The sequence below is a fragment of the Mus musculus genome, chromosome 1 (genome assembly GCF_000001635.26).
Source record: "Mus musculus strain C57BL/6J chromosome 1, GRCm38.p6 C57BL/6J".
NCBI lineage: Eukaryota > Metazoa > Chordata > Mammalia > Rodentia > Muridae > Mus > Mus musculus.
This window is the reverse complement of record NC_000067.6, coordinates 58,115,820-58,140,770: the sequence shown is the minus strand read 5'-3', so window position 1 is coordinate 58,140,770 and position 24,951 is coordinate 58,115,820. Positions and strand designations below refer to the sequence as shown.

General features: G+C 42.8%; 1 protein-coding gene and 1 long non-coding RNA gene across 4 annotated transcripts in view; one reads left to right on the top strand and one right to left on the bottom strand.

Moving 5' to 3' along the window:
- Aox3 (aldehyde oxidase 3) overlaps positions 1-24,951 on the bottom strand; it is an 89,087-nt gene that overhangs the window by 61,451 nt on the left and 2,685 nt on the right. For 2 of the 3 annotated variants that reach the window (NM_023617.2, XM_006496284.4), the window contains 6 exons: positions 22,077-22,173; positions 21,182-21,290; positions 19,667-19,793; positions 15,692-15,753; positions 13,064-13,144; positions 2,475-2,555 (listed from right to left, as the gene is read on the bottom strand). In NM_023617.2, coding sequence (NP_076106.2) covers positions 2,475-2,555; positions 13,064-13,144; positions 15,692-15,753; positions 19,667-19,793; positions 21,182-21,290; positions 22,077-22,173 — 557 coding nt within the window. Of the gene's footprint in view, positions 1-2,474; positions 2,556-13,063; positions 13,145-15,691; positions 15,754-19,666; positions 19,794-21,181; positions 21,291-21,717; positions 22,174-24,951 lie in introns of all 3 variants that reach the window. The other variant, XM_006496285.4, reaches the window with a different exon arrangement.
- Positions 442-23,965, top strand: Gm39643. The gene is made up of 4 exons (XR_003947827.1): positions 442-521; positions 1,099-1,200; positions 17,616-17,729; positions 23,483-23,965. It is a non-coding gene; the product is annotated as a predicted gene, 39643 (long non-coding RNA).

Sequence of the window (24,951 nt, the reverse complement as noted above, 5' to 3'; positions counted from 1 at the left end):
GGTGTACAGGCATACATTTAGGCAAAACATCCATTCACATAAAAATAAACAAATCTTTATTTGATGTGTGTGAAAATTAAGGGTGATATATGAGTGTCATTTGGCTCTCAGTGGTCACTGAAATATGGGGTAAAACGGCTGTCAAACATCAACCCAGCAAAAACAAAGAATGTCAGGCTGGTTAAAGCCAGCAACCTTACAGTGATGTTCATGTTTCCCAGGCAAACTGATCCTCAAAGTTACTGGTGGGGTTTTCTCAGTTGTTGGTGGGCAGACTTTCTTTAGCTTTTCCTCCCATCAATTTCTCTAAAACAAACGGCTGTGATCGGTAGCAACACATTAACATGAGTGAGTGTGGGATAAATATTCATGAAGATAATTTCATGCTCAGTCAAGCTGACTTTTAATTTTATTTTCCTTCCCTTCTTGTCTCTAGTGGACTTTCTGCGCACGCTGTTTTGATTCGATACAGGAGTCATTTAATATGCTCATATTTCCTGTCTGAAGTTGATTCTATCCTAGTAAGTCAAATCACATTTGGCACGATTTTACAGTGTGCAGGAAACACTGTAACTCATTTAGTTTTACCAAAGAAAAGAATGGGATGAGGGCCAAATCAAAGACATGGCCTGGTCAAAGTGACACAGGCGGTTAATGGGCCAAAGACCCCAGGGCACCAGGTTTCTTGCCTGGTGTCCTCTGAAACTGGGGTTGTGGCATTTGGAAGAATGGGTTTTCAGGAATCAAATTGCTTAGTTTGTTTCAAGTGAGCTTTGGTAATATCCTTGCGACGATATTTTATGAAAACATTCTGTTCTTTGTGGGAGCATCCGCAGGGCAGATCTTTTGGTAAAATTTCTGTGTCTTCATAGATCATCTCACTGAATAATCTTGTCACACAGAAGTCCTGGCAAAAGGCTGCTGGAAACAAGCTGTCACTAAAGGCGGGCTGGTTAAATGAATTCCCCTTTATTGCTGTAAATGTTGCATTAAGTTGTGTGTCTATGTATTGAGTGGGCGGAAGGATGATGGACAGGAGAGGTCCTGGGGATGTGGGAAACTCTGACTGCTAAACGTTGTTTCATACGCTCTCATCAGGTGAAGCCAACCCTTGTCAAAGTAGAGTGCAGCTCTCCGGGAAGTGCACCCAGAACTCGTTTTAAGGGCTCCACAGCCAAAGCTATTCTATAATGGAGCACAGTGAGTATGACTTGTCTTTTCGTTATCTATGGAGTCTATGGTGGAGTGTTAAAATGCTCCACAGTGTGTGCTCTCACACCTCTGTCGGCAGCCCGAAGTTGTGCGCAAACCTAATTAGTTTCGCTTAAACCAGAGTTTAAAAAGGTATACAAAAACCCAGAACAATACCACTCCATTGTTACTTCCCTTTGAGGAAAAAAGAATGCTATCCAAGAGTAATGTTTTATTTATCCTAAAAGGCTTACTCTCGGTGCTGGAAGGATGGTTCAGCCGTTAAGATCACTCATCGCTTTTCTGGAGGACCTAGGTTTGGTTCCCAGCACCCACACCCCCACAACAGCTAACAATCGTCCTTAATCCCAGTTCTAGGAGATCGGAAGCCCCCTTCTGGCCTCCGTGGGTACTGCACACGTGTGGTGTACAGGCATACATTTAGGCAAAACATCCATTCACATAAAAATAAACAAATCTTTATTTTAAAAAGCTTTCTCTGGTTACTTATTTAAAAATGAATGGATGATTAAAATATTTTCCGTTTTAATGTCACATAGAACATCCATCAATGGCTATGACCCGCATAACAAAAACTCTTTGGGTTGTCAGCAATTTCTAAAGATGTGAGTGGCTCTGAAACCAACCCAGTCAAACAAAAACAAAAATAAAAAAATTAAAAAGCCACGAAGACCTGGGTTCAGAGTGACAGTGCCTAGGCTTACAATCAAAGCAGCAAAGAGGCAAGCACACTACTGCAGGAGAAGATCCCGAGGGGGACACTGTCAAAGCAGGAACCGGCCCTCAGGAACAAACAGTTTGCATTTTCTGCATCCTGGGTTTCTAGCTTGGGGCCTGACAGTTGGGACTCTGCTAACAGAAGCTTCTGAAACAAGTACAAAGGAGTCCAAAGGATACCTAGAGGAATGACTCGAAACAAGGAAAAAAATGGGGCATCTCAGTGCCTTGCATCAGTGTGGAGTAGCTGGCTACTGAGACAGACAGCTCAGACCTGCTCTTGTCTGTCTACTCCTAGTCTTATCCTGAATTTTCTATGGATCCTCATAAGCATTGAGTTCCAGAACACGTGTGCCCTGGATCTAGACAATGAGAAAGAGCAAGGACAAGATGAGCAAAGTTCAAAATGAATGAATGCTCTGGAGGGCTACATAGTACAAAGTGACCCAGAGGAGCAGATAAAAGCAGAGGCACAACTGAGGACAAGCTGGTGGATGTGTCCCTTCTCTTGCAAGCATCATAAAACCAAATAAACCAGAACAAACCATCAGCTCAGGTGGAAATATAAGCTCCTGAGTTGGATCCAAGGGCTGAAATTCTTTTTTTTCATACAACTTGGTGCAAACCTGAAGAAGATAAAAAACTGTTTTAGTCTTTGTGGCAAAGGTTGGTAAGCATTGGTTCTTAGCCAAGTGTTGAATGTCTACTTCCTGTTTGAAAAGCCTGGACTGGGGACTGGGATATGGGGCAATGGCAAGAGAGGGCAGGGGAAGGGAGGGCAGAGAGGGCTAGAGAAAGGAGAGAATAAGACAGGGCTGCAGAAAGCTGCAGAGGGGGAGGACAGGTAAGAGACAACTAGGGGAGGCAGGAGGGGTTTGGGTAGGGTAGCAGATGGGAGCAGGAAACTCTTATGAGGCTGCAGTGTGTCCAGCCCTGGACCTAGGTTGATAGCTTAGAACTTTGTGGTTGTTGAAAGTTGCAATTTTGGAGAGCCAGAGCCAAATTTATGTTAGGCTTTGTGTCTTCTTAATAACAGTCGTTTATTTCCACCTTTGTGTCTGACCTGACATCCTGTTGGCTACTGGGTTAAGTTTTATAATGAATTAAGCAGTATACTAGCTTCCACTGACCCCAAAGCTACTAAGATCCATAGCAGAATGACTCTGATAACTAAGCCAGTGTTCCCACGGTTAGGTTTCAGGAAGTGCATATGTCCAGAAATGGCAGTCTTGGCCCAGCTCAAGCCGGACTGAAGAAAGATTTCTGAAGAATAGATATAAGTCAGAATGTCTCAGGAATCTGTGAAAGGGGTCATTTCCCTTGCCTCTGGCAGAAGAGACATGTGGCTTTCCATGGACATATCTGCTGTTGCATGTCAAAGCCCACTGGCCGGAGCTCCTGCAGTCCTTATCCTACACTTCAAAGCTTCAGCCTGACCCTGCTCACCTCAGAACCCCACTCTCTACATAACTTTCCCCTGCCATTGCGTTCTCCCTCCCCTCCCCTGGCTGTGGCCAATCTGCTGCTTTTTCTCTCTGCTCTGGACTCTCCCAGGTGCCTCTGAATATTTTTTTCTCGCTTCTTCACACTAACCCCGCCTCAATCATGGAATGGTCACGTGGTTTCTTTACTAAGCCCCTCACAATGTAGTTTGTGAATGCAACCAATTAATGGCTCTCTCTCTTTCTCTCTCCCTCCCTCCCTCTCTCTCTTGCTCTCACTCTCCTTCTCTCCCTCTCCCTACCCCCCCCCCAATTCCAGTACAGGGTCTTTCTACAGAATCCTGGCTGTCCCTGAACTCACTCTGTAGACCAGGCTGGGCTTAAACTCAGAGAGCCACCTGCTTCTGCCTCCCAAGTGGTTAAAGGCAAGTGACACCACACCTGGCTATAATTTTCTTTCTTTCTTTCTTTCTTTCTTTCTTTCTTTCTTTCTTTCTTTCTTTCTTTCTTTCTTTCTTTCTTCCTTTCTTCCTTCCTTCCTTCCTTCCTTCCTCTTTCTTTTTTCTTCTTTCTTTCTTTCTTTCTTTCTTCCTTTCTTCCTTCCTTCCTTCCTTCCTTCCTTCCTTTCTTTCTTTCCTTCTTTCTTATGTGACTATAGAATTCTTGTAACTGTTTCCATGGAAGAACCTGTTACTCAGAGCAAGATGAATCTGTATTCTCAGACCATGACCACTTATATTAGAATCAGAATAAGCTATCTCTTATTCTCCTTGGAGTAGAAGCTGTGATCTGCATTTACAAGGACGTGTGGAGATCAGGTGGTCCCTGTAAACTACTCTGTAGTGTGTAGGACAGGGGCTTTCAGAATGCCTTGCGCTGAGGGACTCCACTACATCTTGTTTGTGCATGTAGACACCACCACTTGCCTAGCAGCAAACCAGGAGGCACAGTCTGATAACTTATTCAGGCAAAACAAAATGCCTGCTGGGGAAGATTGGGAGCACACAACATATTAAAACCGTATCAGAAAAATCAGGCCCAAGGACTCATCAAATATACTAGATCAGCAAAGAACTCACCTGGGTCATCAAAAACGAGAACTCTGATACTGCCATTGAACTAATCTGTTATTTAGCCATCTAGTGTGTGTGCATCAAGAGACTGACAGGCAGAAAACTCGGTTGTCCCCAGAGCTCAGCATTGTCCCTACTGCTTGATTGGTTCTCTCCTTGGATTGCCCAATTTGCTGTCAGTCCCCCTGCCTGGCCCCAACTTGTTTTGAGCCTGACTTGGCTCTACCTCCAGCTGCTCTCTAATTTGGTTCTTAATAACTTACCCAACCACCTGCAATGGCTCTCTGCATCTGTATTAGATGCTGCCTTCAATAAACCCACCCTCCCAAGTCTGTAGCCTCTTTAATTAACCCCTTTGTAGTCATTCAATAACATACATAGCTTAATGTGTGGAGTGTGCGATTGGGAGTTAAAATGAGTAGTTGAGGTTGGAATAAAAGAGCTGCTCTTGCAGGGAGTCACAGGGTTGCAGCCAACAGAGCTGCCACCATGCAGAGTGCCCTTATATATATGGTATGGAAAGCACTCAATGTGGCTTTAAAAAGCCCACTCCCACCTACTCTCTGGCTATTGATCACTGGCCCTCTCCCACCAAGCCCCTCCACAGGAGGCAAGGAGATCCCAGAGTGGGGGACATTCCACTCACAGCCAGCAGCCCACTGTCTGTTAGCTGCAGGCTTTTGCCATCAGGACCTCAGATTCCCCAACCCAGAAGCCCCAGATTCACTCCCAGGACCCATGTGGGCCTCTGTTCCATTCCTTTCTCATCAAGAGCAGAAATGCCTGAGTAGTGGCTAAGAAAAAGTGGGTTGGGAATGGGTATAATTTGGACACAGGGTTTACAGTCTGTGATGCCACTGGTATGGGACACAACTGGGCATAGAGAGATGAGAACGGGGCTCTATGCCTCATGCTCCTTCTGTGGGCCTGCAGATGGCAGTCATCTTGCACAGGGATATTTGGTGGCTGGGGGGTAAAGAACCTACAATATTCTTTCAAATTTTTTCCTTTCCCTTTTCTCTAAACTAGAAATCAAGTGAACTTGACTTTTAGAGGAAATTGTAATTTTAAGTAACTACTAGGAGATCGCTATCTTGTATCCCGGGTCTCTCAAAGACCAGTCTGGGCAGGGGAACTCACAGGCTGCAGAAGCAACAGAGCTTCTTGGACAGGATCCCTTCCAGCCTTCATCTTCAGCCAGGAGGCAGAGCTGAGCTCCAGACCTCTGTGCACCTTACCTGCCAGAGGAGACCTTGCCTCCAGAGAGGGCTTTGACCATTGGGACTCAGGAGAGAGTTGGACTCCCAGGAGTGCTGACAGAGCCTAACAGAATCACAGAAGGAACAAGCTCCAGCCAGAGACAGCTAGAACATGTAACACCAGAGATTACCAGATGGAGAAAGGCAAAAGAAATAATCTTACTAACAGAAACCAAGACCATTCAGCATCATCGGAACCCAGTATTCCCACCACAGCGAGTCCTGGATACCTCAACACACCTGAAAAGCAATATTTGGATTTAAAATTACATCTCAAGATGCTGGTAGAAGATTTTAAAAAGGGCAATAATAACTCACTTAAAGGAATAAAGGAGAACACTGCTAAACAGGTAGAAGTACTTAAAGAGAAAGCACAAAAATCCCTTAAAGAATTACAGGAAAACACAACCAAACTGGTGATGTAATTGAACAAAACCACCCAAGATCTAAAAATGGAAGTAGAAACAATAAAGAAAACCCAAAGGATGACAAATTTGGAGATAAAAATCCTAGGAAAGAAATCAGGACCCATAGATGTGAGCATCAGCAACAGAATGCAAGAGATAGAATAGAGAATCTCAGGTGCAGAAGATTCCATAGAAAACATGGTCACAACAATAAAAAAAATGCAAAGTGCAAAAAGATCCTAATTCAAAACATCCAGGAAATCCAGGACCAATGGAAAATCCAAACCTAAGGATAATAGGTATAGATGAGAATGAAGATTTTCAACTTAAAGGGCCAGTAAATATCTTCAACAAAATTATAGAAGAAAACTTCTCTAACCTAAAGAAAGATGACCATGAACACACAAGAAGCCTACAGAACTCCAAATAGACTGGACCAGAAAAGAAATTCCTCTGACACATAATAATCAGAACAACAAATGCACTAAATAAAGATATAATATTAAAAGTAGTAAGGGAAAAAGGTCAAGTAACATATAAAGGCAGACCTATTAGAATTACACCAGACTTCTCACCAGAGACTATGAAAGCCAGAAGATCCTGGACAAATGTCATACAGACCCTAAGAGAACACAAATGTCAGCCCAGGCTACTATACCCAGCAAAACTCTCAATTACCACAGATGGAGAATCCAAAGTATTCCATGACAAAACCAAATTCACACAATATCTTTCCATGAATCCAGCCCTTCAAAGGATAATACTCCAACACAAGGAGGGAAATTACGCCCTAGAAAAAGCAAGAAAGTAATCCTTCAACAAACTTAAAAGAAGATAGCCGCAAGAACAGAATCCCAACTCTAAGAACAAAAATAACAGGAAGCAACAATTACTTTTCCTTAATATCTCTTAATATCAATGGACTCAATTCCCCAATAAAAAGACATAGGCTAACAGACTGGCTACATAAACAGGACCCAATATTTTGCTGCATATAGGAAACCCACCTCATGGACAAAAACAGACACTACCTCAGAGTAAAAGGTTGGAAAACAATTTTCCAAGCAAATGGTCCGAAGAAACAAGCTGGAATAGCCATTCTAATATCGAATAAAATCGACTTCCAACCCAAAGTTATCAAAAAAGACGAGGGGCATTTTATACTTATCAAAGGTAAAATCTTCCAAGATGAACTCTCAATTCTGAATATCTATGCTCCAAATGCAAGGGCATCCACATTCATTAAAGAAACTTTAGTAAAGATCAAAGCACACATTGCACCTCACACAATAATAGTGGGAGACTTCAACACCCTACTCTCATCATTGGACAGATCCTGGAAACAGAAACTAAACACAGACACATTGAAACTAACTGAAGTTATGAAACAAATGGATTTAATAATTATCTACAGAACATTTTATCCTAAAACAAAAGAATATATCTTCTTCTCAGCACCTCATGGCACCTTCTCCAAAAATGACCATATAATAGGTCACAAAACAGGCCTGAACAGATACAGAAATATTAAAATTATCCCATGCATCCTATCAGATCACCATGGACTAAGGCTGATCTTCAATAACAACATAAATAATATAAAGCCAGCATCCACATGGAAGCTGAACAACACTCTACTCAGTGATACCTTGGTCAAGGAAGGAATAAAGAAAGAAATTAAAGACTTTTTAGAGTTTAATGAAAATGAAGCCACAACATACCCAAACTTATGGGACACAGTGAAAGCAGTGCTAAGAGGAAAACTCATAGCTCTGAGTGCCACCAAAAAGAAACTGGAGAGAGCACACACTAGCAGCTTGACAACACACCTAAAAGCCCTAGAACAAAAGGAAGCAAATTCACCCAAGAGGATTAGATGGCAGGAAATAATCAAACTCAGGGCTGAAATCAACCAAGTGGAAACAAAAAGAACTATGCAAAGAATCAACCAAACCAGGAGCTGTGGGTTTTGTTTTGTTTTGTTTTGTTTTTGTTTTTGTTTTTGTTTTTGTTTTTGTTTTGAGAAAATCAACAAGATAGATAAACCCCTAGCCAGACTAACTAGAGGGCACAGGGACAGCATCCTAATTAACAAAATCAGAAATGAAAAGGGAGACATAACAACAGAACCTGAAGAAATGCAAAACATCATCAGATCCTACAACAAAAGCCTATACTCAACAAAACTGGAAAACCTGGATGAAATGGACAATTTTCTAGACAGGTACCTGGTACCGAAGTTAAATAAGGATCAGATTAACAATTTAAACAGTCCCATATCCTGTAAAGAAATAGAAGCAGTCATTAATAGTCTCCCAACCAAAAAAAAAAAAAAAAAAAAGCCCAGGACCAGATGGGTTTAGTGCAGAGTTCTATCAGGCTTTCAAAGAAGACCTAATTCCAATTCTCATTAAACTATTCCACAAAGTAGAAACAGAAGGTACTCTACCCAATTCATTCTATGAAGCCACAATTACTCTAATACCTAAACCACAGAAAGACCCAACAAAGATAGAGAACTTCAGATCAATTTCCCTTATGAATATTGATGCAAAAATACTCAATAAAATTCTCGCAAACTGAATCCAAGAACACATCAAAACTATCATCCATCATGATCAAGTAGGCTTCATTCCAGGGATGCAGGGATAGTTTAATATATGGAAATCCATCAACATCATCCACTATATAAACAAACTCAAAGACAAAAACCACATGATCATCTCCTTAGATGCTGAGAAAGCATTTGACAAAATCCAAAATCCATTCATGATAAAAGTCTTGGAAAGATCAGGAATTCAAGGCCCATACCTAAACATAATAAAAGCAATCTACAGCAAAGCTTTAGTCAACTTCAAACTAAATGGAGAGAAACTTGAAGCAATCCCACTAAAATCAGGGACTAGACAAGGCTGCCCACTTTCTCCCTACCTATTCAATATAGTACTTGAAGTCCTAGCCAGAGCAATTAGACAACAAAAGAAGATCAAGGGGATACAAATTGGAAAGGAAGAAGTCAAATATCACTATTTGATATGATAGTATATATGTGACCCTAAAAATTCCACCAGAGAACTCCTAAGCCTGATAAACAGCTTTATTGCAGTAGCTGGATATAAAATTAACTCAAACAAATCAGTGGCCTTTCTCTACACAAAGGATAAACAGGCTGAAAAAGAAATTAGGAAAACAGCACCCTTCACAATAGTCGCAAATAATATAAAATACTTAGGTGTGACTCTAACTAAGCAAGTGAAATATTTGTATGATAAGAACTTCAAGTCTCTGAAGAAATAAATCAAAGATCTCAGAAGACTGAAAGATCTCCCATGCTCATGGATTGGCAGGATTAATATAGTAAAAATGGCTATCTTGCCAAAAGCAATCTAAAGGTTCAATACAATCCCCATCAAAATTCCAACTCAATTCTTCACTGAGTTAGAAAGGGCAATTTGCAAATTCATCTGGAATAACAAAAAACCTAGGATAGCTAAAGTTATTCTCAACAATCAAAGAATCTCTGGTGGAATCACAATGCCTGACCTCAAGCTGTACTACAGAGCAATTGTGATGAAAACTGCATTATACTGGTACAGCAACAGACAATGAAATAGAATTGAAGACCCAGAAATGAACCCACACACCTACGATCACTTGATCTTTGACAAAGGAGCTAAAACCATCCATTCAGTGGAGAGAAGACAGCATTTTCCTTTTTAAAAAAGATATTTATTTATGTATGTATTATACATACAACGTCGCTGTCTTCAGACACACCAGAAGATGACATCGGATACCATTACAGATGATTGTGAGTCACCATGTGGTTGGTAGGAATTGAATTCAGGACTTCTGGGAGAGCAGTCAGTGCTCTTAACCACTGAGCCATTTCTCCAACCCCCAGCATTTTCAACAAATGGTGCTGGCTTAACTGGCGGTTATCATGTAGAATGAGAATTGATCCATTCTTATCCCCTTGTACAAAGCTGAAGTCTAAGTGGATCAAGGAACCCCACATAAAACCAGCGACACTGAAACTTATAGAGGAGAAAGTGGGGGAAAGCCTCGAATATAGGGGCACAGGGAAAAAATTCCTGAACAGAACAGCAATGGCTTGTGCTGTAAGATTGAGAATAGACAAATGGGACCTCATAAAATTGCAAAGCTTCTGTAAGGCAAAAGACACCGTCAATAAGGCAAAAAGGTCACCAACAGATTGGGAAAGGATCTTTACTAATCCTAAATCCAATAGGGGACTAATATCCAATATATACAAAAAACTCAAGAAGTTGGACTCCAGAAAATCAAATAACCCTATTAAAATGGGGTACAGAGCTAAACAAAGAATTCTCACGTGAGGAATACCGAATGGCTGAGAAGCATCTGAAAAAATGTTCAGCATCCTCAATAATCAGAGAAATGCAAATCAAAACAACCCTGAGATTCCACCTCACACCAGTCAGAATAGCTAATGTCAAAAATTCAGGTGACAGCAGATGCTGGCGAGGATGTGGAGAAAGAGGAACACTCCTCTATTGCTGGTGGGATTCCAAGCTTGTACAACTACTCTGGAAATCAGTCTGGGGGTTCCTCAGAAAATTGGCATAGTGCTACCGGAAGATCCAGCAATACCTCTCCTGGGCATATACCCAGAAGATGTTCCAACTTTTAATAAGGACACATGCTCCACTATGTTCATAGCAGCCTTATTAATAATAGCTAGAATCTGGAAAGAACCCAGATGTCTCTCAACAAAGAAATGGATACAGAAAATGTGGTACATTTGTACAACGGAGTACTACTCAGCTATTAAAAACAATGAATTTATGAAATTCTTAGGCAAATGGATGGCTCTGGAGGGTATCATCCTGAGTGAGGTAACCCAATCACAGAAGAACACACATGATATGCACTCACTGATAAGTGTGTATTAGCCCAGAAACTTAGAATACCCAAGATACAATTTGCAAAACACATGAAACTCAAGAAGAAGGAAGACCAAAGTGTGGATACTCCATCCTCCTTAGAATGGGGAACAAAATACCCATGGAAGGAGTTACAGAGACAAAGTTTGGAGCTGAGATGGAAGGAAGGACCATCCAGAGACTGCCCCACCTGGGGATCCATCCCATAAACAACCACCAAACCCAGACGCTATTGCATATGCCAGCAAGATTTTGCTGAAAGGACCCTGATATAGCTGTCTCTTGTGAGACTATGCCAGTGCCTGGCAAATACAGAAGTGGATTCTCACAGTCATCTATTGGATGGAAAACAGGGCCCCCAATGAAGGAGCTAGAGAAAGTACCCAAGGAGCTAAAGGGGTCTGCAACCCTATAGGAGGAACAACAATATGAACAGGCCAGTAACCCTCCCCCCAACTCCCCAGAGCTTGTCTCTCTAGTTGCATATGTAGCAGAGGATGGCCTAGCCGGCCATCAATGGAAGGAGAGGCCCTTGGTCTTGCGAAGATGATATGCTCCAGTACAGGGGAACCCCAGGGCCAGGAATTGGGAGTGGGTGGGTTGGAGAGCAGGGCGGGGGGGGTGGGTATAGGGGACTTTCAGGATAGCATTTGAAATGTAAATGAAGAAAATATCTAATAAAAAATAAATAAATAATGTAACTACTATAATACCCATGGGAATTTCCTTTTGTTTAAACACGTGTGTGTGTGTGTGTGTGTGTGTGTGTGTGTGTGTGTGTAATTATAATAAAATCATGTTGAACTGCAGCAAAGTCTAGAAACAAAACAGCTTCATAATAGCATAGTGCAGAAGTACCTACTATTGCTATGCATATTTTTCTACTTCTAATTTCACTTTTATATATGTACTTATATTGCATATGCATATTTAATAGTATCAAATTCTCAATTTTAAATTACTTCACATTAAAGAAATTATTTTTATTTTAAAACTCCTTAAAGGTTATAGAAAAAGATTCCAGGTTAGTGTAATTTCCAATGAAGTAGTTGTGTCAGGATAGTCTTAAGTGATCTCCTCTTGCTAGACATTCATGTTAGCGCAGATCCCGGTTATAATTATAACAACATATTTGTTTTATATATGTGTTAAATATAAATATACACACAAACATGCTGTGGTGCATATCTTTTTCCACAATAAATATTTGGCCTACATCTAATTTTTTTCCTGGAGTGGATTTCTGGAAGTGCAATTGCTCAGTCAGAAAGTATGGAAACAGAAATCTAACACACAGATTCCATTGCCTTCCACAACTGGCTAAAAGGGTAATTCTAAACCTCAGTCATTAGGGAAATCAGACATTTAATAAGCAACTGCTGCTCATTTATCAATGGACTTGGGGCTTCGTGAGCACGCATACCTTACTCCAAACTGCCTGCAGTGATCAACCAATCAGATTCAAGAGGATGCGAATCTAGAGCATGGAAGTCACAGAGCTAGGTTGACAGGCTCTGTGTTTCTAAAGACATCCTGCCACAATTGTGCCACCTTTACTCTTCACTGCAGTCCAGCTCCGAGGACTCTCCCCCAACCCCCTACCCCCACCCCTACCCCCAGAGTGGACTCATGTTGGCAGTGACCAAGGTCAGTGAAAAGAAAGAGGGGAAATGCCAGAAGGAGTTGTTTTTAGAGCCTCTGCTTTCTCCTAACATGCAAAAAACTTCTGACTCATGTTGGTGGGTTGCAGGTGGGATGTGGGTGGGATGCTAGTAGGATGTGAGGTGTGCAGCGTTGTGTGTGAGTGAGATGCAGTCAGAGGATGGAGGGACGGGGTGGGGGGTGGGGGGGATGGGAGGATGGGGAATTGGGGGATGGGGAGTGCAGGGGGATGTGAGTGGGATTCGGGTGAGATGTGGGTGGAATGTGAGGGGGTTCATGGGGGGGTATAGGAGGGATGGGGGGGATATGCGCTGAGGCCAAATGTAAGAAGATGGAGGGAAATGAGGGAAGAAAAGGGAAACTCACACTGTTTTTTCTCTCAGGCTCGTTTTTTTCTTCATCCAAGCAACATTTCCCTTCCCCATTCATCTGGCAGCAAGTTGAACTCTGTGGAAAACGTTAACAGTGAAATCAGAGAGGCACGGAGTTGTGAGAATCCAGAGGTGAGGGCAGCTATCATGATCGTACGCGATGCTCTCAGTGCACGTCCTCTGGAGCTCATACTGATGGTGATTGTCTTAGAGGGAGTTCTCACCCAAGAATGGACGAATGCCAGGGCAGCCAGGGAAGATTAATATTTAAAGGACAAACTTGGACCCCTTTGGCTTCCCTTTACCCCCAAGTCTCTTCCATCATTGCCTTTTGTCAAGGTAGAACACAGCAAAAGACCCCTTGCTAGATGAAACACCTTGATCTTGAATTCCTAGTCTCCAGGTCTGTGACCCAATAGACCCAACGGACCCAATATTCTGCTCATCAGAACCCATCTGGTGTATGGTACTCTGTTACAGCAGCATAGATAGGACTAGGACACAGTAGTAGTGGAAGTGGTAGACTATATTAGCTGTGGTCTAGGTTTGGTTGAGCAAAGACTTTGTGCTCAGCACAATGTTCCATGTTTTGTAGACATGCTTTGTTTTCGTTCTTTTAGTCATGACTCCACTTCCCAGACAAGGAAGCAAAGGTGTAGAAAAGTTATGAGATTTATCAAATGATGCAGCAAGAGAATTGTGGAATCAGAATTTGAGGCTATGCGTCCAGATGTAGAGCTAGTTTGTGCTCATTCAGCATAGCTCTATAGTCTAATTTTTAATAGTAACTGCCATTTCCTGATTGCCTTTCCTAGTCTGGGTTTTGTGATTATTGCTTTTCATGTGTTATAAAACGTTTAATCTTCAAAGACCCTCTGCAGAAAGACAAATGGGAGGCAGGTTGTCCAAGGGTGGAGTGTGAGACCCAGGGGTCCTGGAGCTTCTGAAATCAGGACAGTGCCCTCTAGGTTGTCACCAAGATGCAGGGACTAGATTCCACTGACACATCCTTCCTATAGTTGAACCTGCGGCCACTCCTGAGTAGCCTTAGAACGGGCCAAGTGACAGAAAGATCCTGTGATCAGTGGGTTTAAACTTGCAGCCCACCAACCTAGCTCAGTGGGTAGACTGGTCTGGGGGTGGTGGACCGGAAACTGAGTGCTTTAAAGAACTTTTTGTTTGTTTCTTCTGGTGGGACAAGGTCTTACTTTGTAGCTTACATCATCTTTGAAATCAGTGTGTAGCCCAGACTGGTGTTGATCTTACAGTTAATCTTCCTTAGCCCATGTCTTGAGTGCTGGGTTTGCACATGTGTGTAAGCATGCAGTTATAAGAACTTCTGGGAGCTGGTGAGACAGCTCAGTGGATAAAGTGTTTTCTGGGCAATGCAGACAATCGGAGTTCAACCCCTGGAACTCAGGTAAAGGTGGAAAGACAGAAGCAACCTAACAAGTTGTCCTCTGACCTTCACACATGTGTCCTTACACGCATACATCATACACATGTACTCACATACTACACAGCTTTAAAACATTAAAATAAAAACCTTTGAACCAGATAATTTATGAGCCTTTGGGTTGGTGAAACACCCTCGTGTGAGGAGCGTGAGAGACCTCAAGTCTGCTGACAGGAGACCTTTCTGTCCAGTGTACCAACCCATCTAGTGTTTACCTGTTCCCTTTATAACAGATTTTATAATAACCCAGCAAGCATGAGCAATGCTTCCTGAGTTATGTTGACTATTCTAGCAAAATACTGAGGGCTGGGGCAGGGCAGGGGGTGGGGAGTGAGGGCATTGAATTACTGATCTTTAGTTAGTGGGTCAGAAATACCGAAGGCCTGCTGGCACTTGGTAAGATGAACTCAGTCTTGTGATCCCTTAACTTGTAGATTATGACACTAACTCTGAGTAATTAATGTCAGAACTAACTAGATTAAAGCCCAGAGCATCCTGTGACTGTCTAGAGAGTTGGAAGGTTGCTTGGTGTGGGAAACACTACCCAGATCAGAATTGTTCCATCGGGGTGTGAGGAAGCACTTGGTGTGTGCCTCAGAAGGGCATGCAGATGGTGAGCGTGGAGGGATTCTGAAATTGATGCTTTGTGGATGCTGCGGGTCCCGCTTTCAATTGATTTCACCTAATGTGAATGATGGGACCCAGCTTCTCAGCTCTTCCCCATCTCACATCAGTATTAATCTCAGATGGAATCACACTCAGTGCAAAGGGGGACATTCACTTGATGGAAACGTTACGCTCTGGCCATGTCTCAACCAAAAGTGCTGTGGAAGAGACAGTCTGAGAAACAGACTTTTATCAGTTTCTCTTTATCACGGAGCAAGATGTTAGAATGGCCTAATCCATTTTCACTAAGAATATGCCATTTCCAAACTTCACCTTCAAAAAAGAGCTATTATGGTGCTACCTGTCTATTTCTGAAAAAAAAAAAAGTACACAGCTATGCTTACAGAAATGGGCAAAAACAGAAAATCATTTTTCTTTAAAACACGGCATTGTACTTTCCTTGAAGTCCATCTGGTGTGCGTGGGAGGGGGGTTGTTAGGAAGAGGCAGTGTGGGGTGGGCATGATGGCGGCTCAGCAACCATCCGTCATTTCATACTCACCGGGCAGAAACTTTTCGCACTCTCCACAATGGGCCTGTATCCAGTGCAGCGGCATAGATTCCCTGGGTGAGGGAAATACACAGGTTCAACTCTAAGGCCATTTCTCTGAGCTTGCTGTATCTCTCTCTTCACCCACAACACCTCCCCTGCCGATCATTTAAAAATCCTGAGAGTATTTCTAGATTTCACTCATGTTATCAGAAGCTACTCAGGACCGATTTGTGGGTACCGTCTTAAGAGAGGTACAGAACAGAAACATTGTGAAAAGAAAAGACAAAATCAGAGAGAACCTCTGTAAGGGCTACACGTCACACACCAGGGATGCACATCGTTTGTGAACGTGCACTGCTGGAATCCACACTGTGTTTCAGCACAACTTAAAAACAGGAGCTCACTGCATAAAAGAGACCTGCTAGTATAATAGAGATGCACCACCTGTTAGATAAGACTTGAGTTCCCCAAATCCAATTCTTCCTTGTAACGTAACCTATCACACATGCTATTGGCTCTCTCCAAATTGCCTTGTGGGATCTGGGACCCAGGAGCTACCTTGGACGCAGCTGCTTCAGCCATGAGTGTTCTGTGACCCTGTTGAGGATCTCATGTCTCCACCAGCTTCCAACAGACAGTGGCAGGAGAACTTGTTAGCTGGTGAGCAGGGTGAAGTCAAAGCCCTTGGCAAGTTCTTGAGGATCAGAAGACGGCGTTAACATATCGCATACTATCAGAGGGACTGACCCCGACACAGAGGGATCACTTCACACAAAGACTGGGAAAGGCATGTCTGAAGGCACAGCACCCATGTCTTATCACGATATCCCCCCACTGTCATTAATGTCTAGTCTTTTTAGACTACTGGCTCTCACTGCTACCAGATGAGTTAAGTAGACTCGGACTATGACTGCATATCTGTTCTGTTCTGTATTTTGCACAGAATATTCACAGACCCTTTCAACAGACCAAATCTGCATTGAAAGTCCATCTGAGCTGATTCTTCCTAAGGCTGAGGCCCACAGGTACAACACACTGCATGCCACCGAGCAGGCAGTTAGTAACATGTACCAAGGGGCAAGGGGCTAAATCAGAAGAAAGATGACTCAAAACATGCATACATTTTACTCAACCGAGTAAAGCCAAGGAGGGTACCAGTAAGCCCAGGGAGAGCAATGATAATTGAAGTCTTGGTAATTCTCTAGAGAAAATACTATGAAAAAAATCAGCCCTGTAAACAAATTCAGACAAAGTGCTAAAAGCATGGATTTGACATCAATTACCAAGGTTCAGATCCTGACTTGTCCCTCACTAGATTTAAGGTCTTGGGTAGTAACTTCATCACTTGGTACCTCAAGTTGCCCCCCCCCTTGCATAATTGCCATGTAGAGGTCATTGTGGAATAGTGTAGAGTGTACGGAACACATTTAAAAAGTTAGCTGTAGTGGCAGGCTCTAGAAGACTGTAGGCCTACAGAGGGCAACTTTTAGTTTTGATGTAAAGAGCTTTTGAGGTTTATCAGGAACCTCTAAAACCTGAATAGATGAGACTCAGTCAAACATGTGGTGATGTTGCAAAATAAAAACTAACATAGGAGGCAGGGGCTCTAGGGTCATCAAATACACATCTGAGCAGAAATCCAAGAATGTCACAGAATGAAAGAGTATTGAGACCATTTGGGAGAGAACTTAATGAGAGACTCAGGCTATTAGTTCTGCACTAAACTACAGGCCAGGTTGCTTCTGAAGGCAGGTGTCCTAATTTACTGCCCCCTTTACAAACTTCTATTTTAACTTGATTCTCTGATTCTTAGACACCAGCATATTTTTAAATCTGCTTGTAGTCCCTTGATTTTCAGCAAAAAGCCGAGACTCCTTTCTTCATAAACCCCTTTCCCTTCTACTCAAGGCTCTGCCTGAACATTTCTTTTCAGCATCTCCTGCAGCCCTCATGTGGAAACCCATCACACCAACACCTTCCTACCAGTTGGGCCAACATCTGACAGCTAGAGGGAGTGGACAATATGGGTCACCTGGCCCAGTACAAGGTATGGACAGAATATTTTTTGAAGAAGCTGGAACAGAGGAAGTCACAGCTGAGAAAGCATCCTTTAGCGGCCCATGTTTGGGAGGTTCTACCTCTGGTACAATGCAGAATGGGGATGAAGACTTTTTTGAAGGTCATAAGAGTCAGAGGAACCAGTGTTAGGTCAAGCTGTCAAGCTAACCATAAAGGCTATCATATGACAATGGCAGGAATTGGGGCTAGGGTCTCTGAAGGTGAAGAATGCTTGATGTTCTTCAGGGCAGTGGCAATTTAAAAAAGTACAGCACAATGCCAGAGTCTCCCCTCACTGCTCAGAAACCACAGGTGGACGCATAGCACAAAAACAGAGGAAGCACTCTGATGTGGGATTCAGAGGGTGTGATTGGATGTGACAAGATGGGAGGGAGGACGACTCTGATCAGATTGCTTTCCAATCAGCAAAACCAGAAAGGAGATCAGAGATGTTGAAACTCATAAAACAAAGCAGAAAATGAAAAAGTGCCACAGAGCAAGCAGAGTCAGGTTGAATAAACATGAGACTGAGACAGGCTTTGGAGAAAATGTTATCATCAACAACCCCTCAGAAGGGGGACAAACACAGAGCTCAGTGAAGATAGAGTACCACTAAGAGATGTCAGAGGGAAGGCATAAGTGCCTTATTCTTATAATCACTGCACGTTTCTCACAACAGCAATACCTGGTAACTCAGCATCAGCTCAACCTTGTCCAAAAATCCTTGAAGCCCAAGAGGCACGGAAACTTAAGAGGGCTAGGAGCCCCTTTCAATGTTCTAGTGTCAAATGGATGAAGTAAATGGTGTTTTATGACAAGATGAGTTTGTGAATCCGTGAGAAGCAATCTTTGTGAGATGTAACAGTAGACCAAGTGGTTCTAGAACACTGGAGACAGGTGACCCTTGACTTTTCATTTTTTTTAAAGATAGATATTAGATGAGGTTGACTCTACTCTTGGCCAGTTCTCTGGATCTGTTCTGAAAGGGTTATATGTGATGACAGAGCCTAAGAACAGTGGTCCCTAAGAAGAGACTGGGGATGTAAGAAAACTAGCCTTCTTTTTTGGTATAAGAATCCTAGGGTGGGTCTGATCTCCTGAATACCTCAGACCCAGGGCATGAATATTTCACAGGGCATTTGTCAAGTTTTGGCTCCTCTGTAGCAAGGACAGAAAATGTTAATGTAAAAGGCGCAATTAAACAACAATTCGGTGTTAATGATGTTGATTAATTTCCTCATAAAGCTCTGCTTGGCTTATTTGAGTCAATAGTTTAGTCCATGACTTGCATAAGGACCCAAGGCAATGCACATCAGATTTGGAAAGATAGAGAAAGTAAAAAGTGTCTTGACAGGAGGGGATGAGCATAGAAGACCTGAGAAAAATAAAAAGTCCCAAAAGGACAAAGGTGAAATTACACTTTAAGGCACATGCATTTATGAATCACTGCATTTTCCTCTCAGTTCCTAAGAGTCCATGGTTTCATGAGTATCAGTTATAGTTGAATAACAAGTGTGCCAGCAAGGCAGGCTCAACAAAACCCAAAAACAAACCACAAGGTTGCTGCTTCCTTAGGCTAGCTCCAACTGCATAATTAACAGATCTCAAAGCCTTAATAGTTCCAAACACCATCTCCATAGCATTGAAATCACATAAGTGACACCCCCACAGGCAGTACATGAGACTCGCAAGATGTGTCACCAAGAACGTTACAGTTACATGGAGACTGTCCTTGCCTTTCTCCTGGTTGCCACAGTCTGCCCTCCTGCTCAACCGAAAGGGAGACTTTTCGACACCGATTAGGAAGAGTAGATGCTAAGGTTCAGTATGCACACCTGTGTCAAGGGCGTTGGCTTTCTATGCATGGAAATGCTCTTGCATCCCAGCTGCCTTGTTAGCCTATAATTTAAGAAGTCATCAACTTACCGCCCAGGGTTTCCATTATCTGTTCTGTGGAGGGCTCTGGGTGGTTCCTCAGGAGAGTATAGATGCTCATCACCATCCCGGGAGTGCAGAACCCACACTGGGTACCATGGCCTTTGGCAATCCTTTCCTAAAATGAAGAGCACGAGTACTCCAGGCTGAGAAATTCAGGGTGGGAAGTCTGTAGCGTGTATGTGTGTGTGTGTGTGTGTGTGTGTGTGTGTGTGTGTGTGTGTATGGTTGTTGTTGTTGTGGCAGTGTGGGTATGAGTTCATACATGTGTGCATATGTGTGTACAGATGCATGTGTATGTAGAAGAAAGGGTTTAACATCAAGTGTCATCCTCAACTGTCCACCACCTTACTGAGTTCAGGTTTCTCACTCGCTGCCTTCTTAGTGTTAGGATTACAGGCAAGTGCCACTGTACCCAGGGTTTTACATGATTGCAGGGACTAGAACACAGGTCCTCACGTTCATGAGGGAAGCTCTTTATTGGCTGAACCATCTCTCCAGCCCCACTGATAGTCTTTATGGATTACAACTTTTTATGATGAGGAAAGGTATTCTTTAGGCTAAGACAAAAATCTTTGCCCTAGAAGATTTTATAAATCAATCTTGGGACTATTTATCATACACAATCTTGATAGAAGACTACTATAGCACAAATGCTAAATGCCAACGTTTAGGGCATAAACACTTTTTTTTTTCTGGCTAGAATTAGCAGCATGGCTGGCTATTCGCACAGAATAGACATCCCAGTTTTCCTCATTTTCTTGTCTAAACCAAGATAAATGTGAGCTGTCTCCTTTGTAGTCTTTGTGATAGAACTCAAGTATTCCCAGAAAGTGGGGGTGGGGTCTCTGAGACTATGAGATGAAGGAAGCCACCCAGTCTACCAGCCACCTTCTTCGGTCTCCTCCACACATTTGCACGGAGTGGCAATAAAAGGGACAAAGCCCTTCATTTACATTTCTGTCCTCTAAACCCACAATCCAAGGTCCGGACAACTAAAGAGACCTCATCAACCCAAGTTCCATTTTCAATTCTTTTGCTATGACAAATATCTGACCAAAAACAATTTTTGGGGGAGAAAGGGTTTATTTGGATTAAAATTCTAGCTCACAGTCTCTCAGTGAGAGAAGTAAAATAGAAACTCAAGGTAGAAGTTTGAAGGCAGGTCTGCTTGCTATTCTGCCTAACATTCATTGCTTCTGAGTGGGGCTCTCAAGTCAAAATCAAAGAAGTGTGGTAAGAACTGTGGAGGATGCGCTTGCTGGCTGCAGAGAGGTTATGCTTAGCTAGCTTTCTCATATAGTTCACCAGCAGCTTAGGGAATGGTGCTGCCCACTGTGGGCGAGGCCTTCCTACATCAGTTAACAATCAGGACAATTCTCTTAGACATACTCACAGACTACCCAGATCTAGAAAACGTGAGGTTCTCTACCCAGATAGATAACTCTAGTTGTGTCAAGTTGTGGTTACAGATAACTAGGACAGCTTGTTAAAGCACGCTCTTACCTGGACAGGGTGTATCCTGGTTTTGGTGCTTCCTATGCCTTCTACTGTAGTGACAGCAGCCCCATGGAGAGAGCAGATGGGAACCAGGCAGGCAGTGGCAGAGAAATGACTTCAAAGTTCATGTGGTGAAGTAAAAAAGAATTCATAGAAACAACAGTAGTATTGGAAAACAGAAAGATAAACATGTATTTACAGGATTGTAATTACTTTGACATGAAGATAATTGAGTGCAGGTTAAAATTACATCATCAAATAAATGATTTTGAATTTATATGTCTGCCTAAAAATAAATATTGTTAACTAAGAAAGTCATTGCCTCCTCAAATTATCTTGTCAAAACCAGGAGTTGAAATGGTCGAGGTTGGTACATCCATTTCATCCTGTCAGCTCTGAAAGCCAGTTGACAAGGAGCTTCTAGTCCTCTGAGCAAGGTGGGTTCTATGTGATTCTAGAAGAAGTTAAGGGAGATGCTCTGGAAGGCAAGTCATTTAGTAGTTACACCAGAGTCTAAGTTCCACAGATGCAAACAGCCTTACCTGGTCCTCTGTGCTTAGGGAAAGAGTCGTTTAGCAGGTGGAAGAAAGAAGCCCTTTCACAGCTCTCTTGGAGTGGCACTCATACAAAGAATCTCGCTTTACAGACCAGTGGACTTGGGGCTCACTAGTTCTCTGGCTATGGTGAACGTACAAAGTCCCATAGAACCCCAGTTTCCATCATTTGTAAAATGTAGTGCCAACATTGCTAGGACTCTATGCCACAGTCTCCAGGTGGTAACTTATAGGTTGTTTATTTTAGGTTCCTCTGTAGAATGAAACGCTGCCCCAGTGTGCCAGGAGTAAGTCCTGTGGAAGTCAGGGCTGGAGTCAGCCTCAAGCCTGCTGGTGAGGGCAGGTACCTGATCCTTTTGGAGATGGGGTCGTATCTTGAGATCATCACTGTGCAGGCGCCACAGTCACCTCCTCCACAGCCATACTTTGTCCCTGTGAGTCGGACTGGAAGGGTTAGGGTTAAGGAAGAAAGAGGGACTTGAATTATCATGAGGTTTTTACCAACCACAAGGATGACATCAGAATGCGTCTATATCCTTTCTTTTCCTGTTGCTGCGATCAAAGGACTTAGGCAAAAACAAGCAAGCAAACAAACAAAACCTTTATTCTGGTGCACAGTTCAAGGTCCAGTCCACCATGGTAGGGAACTTGGTAGAGACTCAAAGAAGACACTCACATGACATGCACAATCAAGAAGCAGAGAACTAATGTGGATGTCCATTAGCTTTCTCCATATTGTACAGTCCAGGAACACCCCCCTCCAAAGGAGGGTCCTACCCACAATTAAGAGGTGTCTTGCCATATTGACTCATAATAACCTTCCATAGGCATGCTCAAAGAACATCTTCAGGTGTTTCTCTAGTCTGTCAAACTGAAAACTAACCACGGGGTAGGCCTTCTTGAGGTACTTCAGTCACCTGACAAATGATTGGTGTTTAGTGTAAGTCAGAATGCAGCATCTCACGAGACAGCAGTCACTGCCAAGAGCCAAGTAGTCAGACCTAAAGACCTCCAGACCAGCAAGGGAGAGAGCCCTGCCTTCCCCCATGGCCCCAGCACTTTGAAGTCCTGATTATTCCTGCTTAGAAACACTCCAAGTTTGCTTTCATATCAGTGTTATCCCTTTAATCACACAGAGTCTGTAAGGGAAGGCAACTAAAAAGCATTCCAATCATTGAAAATGAGCATTTCCAGTCTAATTAGAGGCTCTACAGTACAACTTTTATCCCTCAAGGAAACAGAAAGGAAGGAAAACAAAAACTAAAAACATAATAAAAGCTGGTGTGCTTGGCCAAAAAAGAAAAGAAAGAAACAAAGAGAGAAAGAGGGCAGCGAAGTTTGGAGTTGCCAGACACAAAGTACTTTAAGCTTTCACTTCATTCTTGCGTTGGCAGAGGATTAGGCCTCACTGTCAGTGTTAAGGTAGCGAGTTAGAAATCAGCAAGTTTTTCATAGTCCTGGAAGATGCTATGCAGGCTACTTGGGGAGAATTGTCATCAATATTCTGGCTCAGCTGTGAACTCTTTGTACAGCACTACTGACTGACCAGGCAAGATGTGTCCACTAGTAGTACAATAGTGGCCAGTCTGTTATAGGGGCCACCGACTACGTTTTGCTTGAATGTGAGGCTCACTGCTAAAAGCTTGTGACTAGAGGGAGTCACAGGCTGTGATAGGAAAGTTACTGTTGTTTTGCTGCATGGATTTGATGGACTTGTCAAATTGCCTTCTAAATAATTTGTTCCTGCCCACAGATGAATGCTGCTCTCTCATTTGGTCCTGAATGCTACTCCCCCACCCCCAATGGGCAGCAGCAACTGCAGAGACTCATAATTGGTCATAGTGATGAAAATAACGAACTGCTCAGCCATAAGTTGGATTTCTATATATACCATCACCTCCAAGACTCAGGGAGCATTACGGGAGAGGCTGTCATCTGGGCATAAGATGGCCATTGAACGCTTGAACTCAGAGCAGCAGTGACTACCTGCCAAGAGCGTGACCATCATGTCAACATTCTGTAACTGGAGGTGGGATGTGTGTGTATGTATATATGAAACTATTGGAATAAACCCATTACTACATGTAATAAGTACAGGCAAGAAGAATGACAACAAAAGACAGGAGCATGCTCCAAGGTCGTCATGGAAGGATCACTCTCTCACGACCAGTTTGGGCTCATTTACTACAGCCCTGTTAGCACAGCAGCTTTTCAGGAAGGGAAATGCCCCCAATTGCCCGACCTCAGAATTTGATGTATGAAGTGAAAAGACAGAGAAAGCATCACATCGCCCACGTGGAAGGAGAACTAGGGATCAGGCTAGTGGAGGTAGCATGCTGTGCTGAGGACCACCCGTCCAGGGAAGGTTACTTCCTCCTGGCAAAGCAGGGGGCTTTTTCTTTTCTACTTTATTTGTTTTTAGAAAGAGTCTCAAGTAACATTGAACTTCTGATCCTTCTGAATTGCAGGGGTTATCGGCATGCACTATCACACCTTGTTTATATGTTCACTAGTGTACTAGTGACTAAACCCAAGGCTGTGGTCATGGTAGGTATAAATTGTACCAACTGAGCTACATTCCCCAGTCTAAGCAAGGCCATTTTATAGATTTTTTTCACTAGCTCTTTAATTATTTTTAACCTGTGTTGTTATATGATTTTTGGCAAAAATAAATCATTCTGTGTTGTAGCTCTGGCCCATGAGGAGACATGATTTTTATCGACTAACAGGAAGCTTATAAGATTGTTATGTAGCTTTCTGATAAAAAACCAAAGATGTATGTCCCTCATTAGTTAATCCAAATGGGCCTGACAATCTCTTGGACTGGGAAATGCTCCTGAGAAAACTCTCTGCTCCAGAGACATGAAGAATAGAACATACGACGTAAACACACAGGTTGGCACGGTCCTTTCGGCTGTTTTCCACCCTCACCTTTGAGAGGGTTTTCCTCTACAGTGATTTCTCTGGGCACTGACCACTGTTGCCTGTGAGAGTGCCCGTTAGTTTACATTTCTTTGCCTGTCTTCTATGTCATGCTTTCTGTTGTATCTGAATCACAGGACTGGGTAGTTAAGGGAAGGCCAGATCCTGGAGGCAACAGCATATCTAGCTAGCAGTGTGACCATGAACTACCAAAATGGAAAGAATATATTGCACATACATGTACACACATGCACATGTGCATGCACACACTCATGAATACATATACATACATACATACAC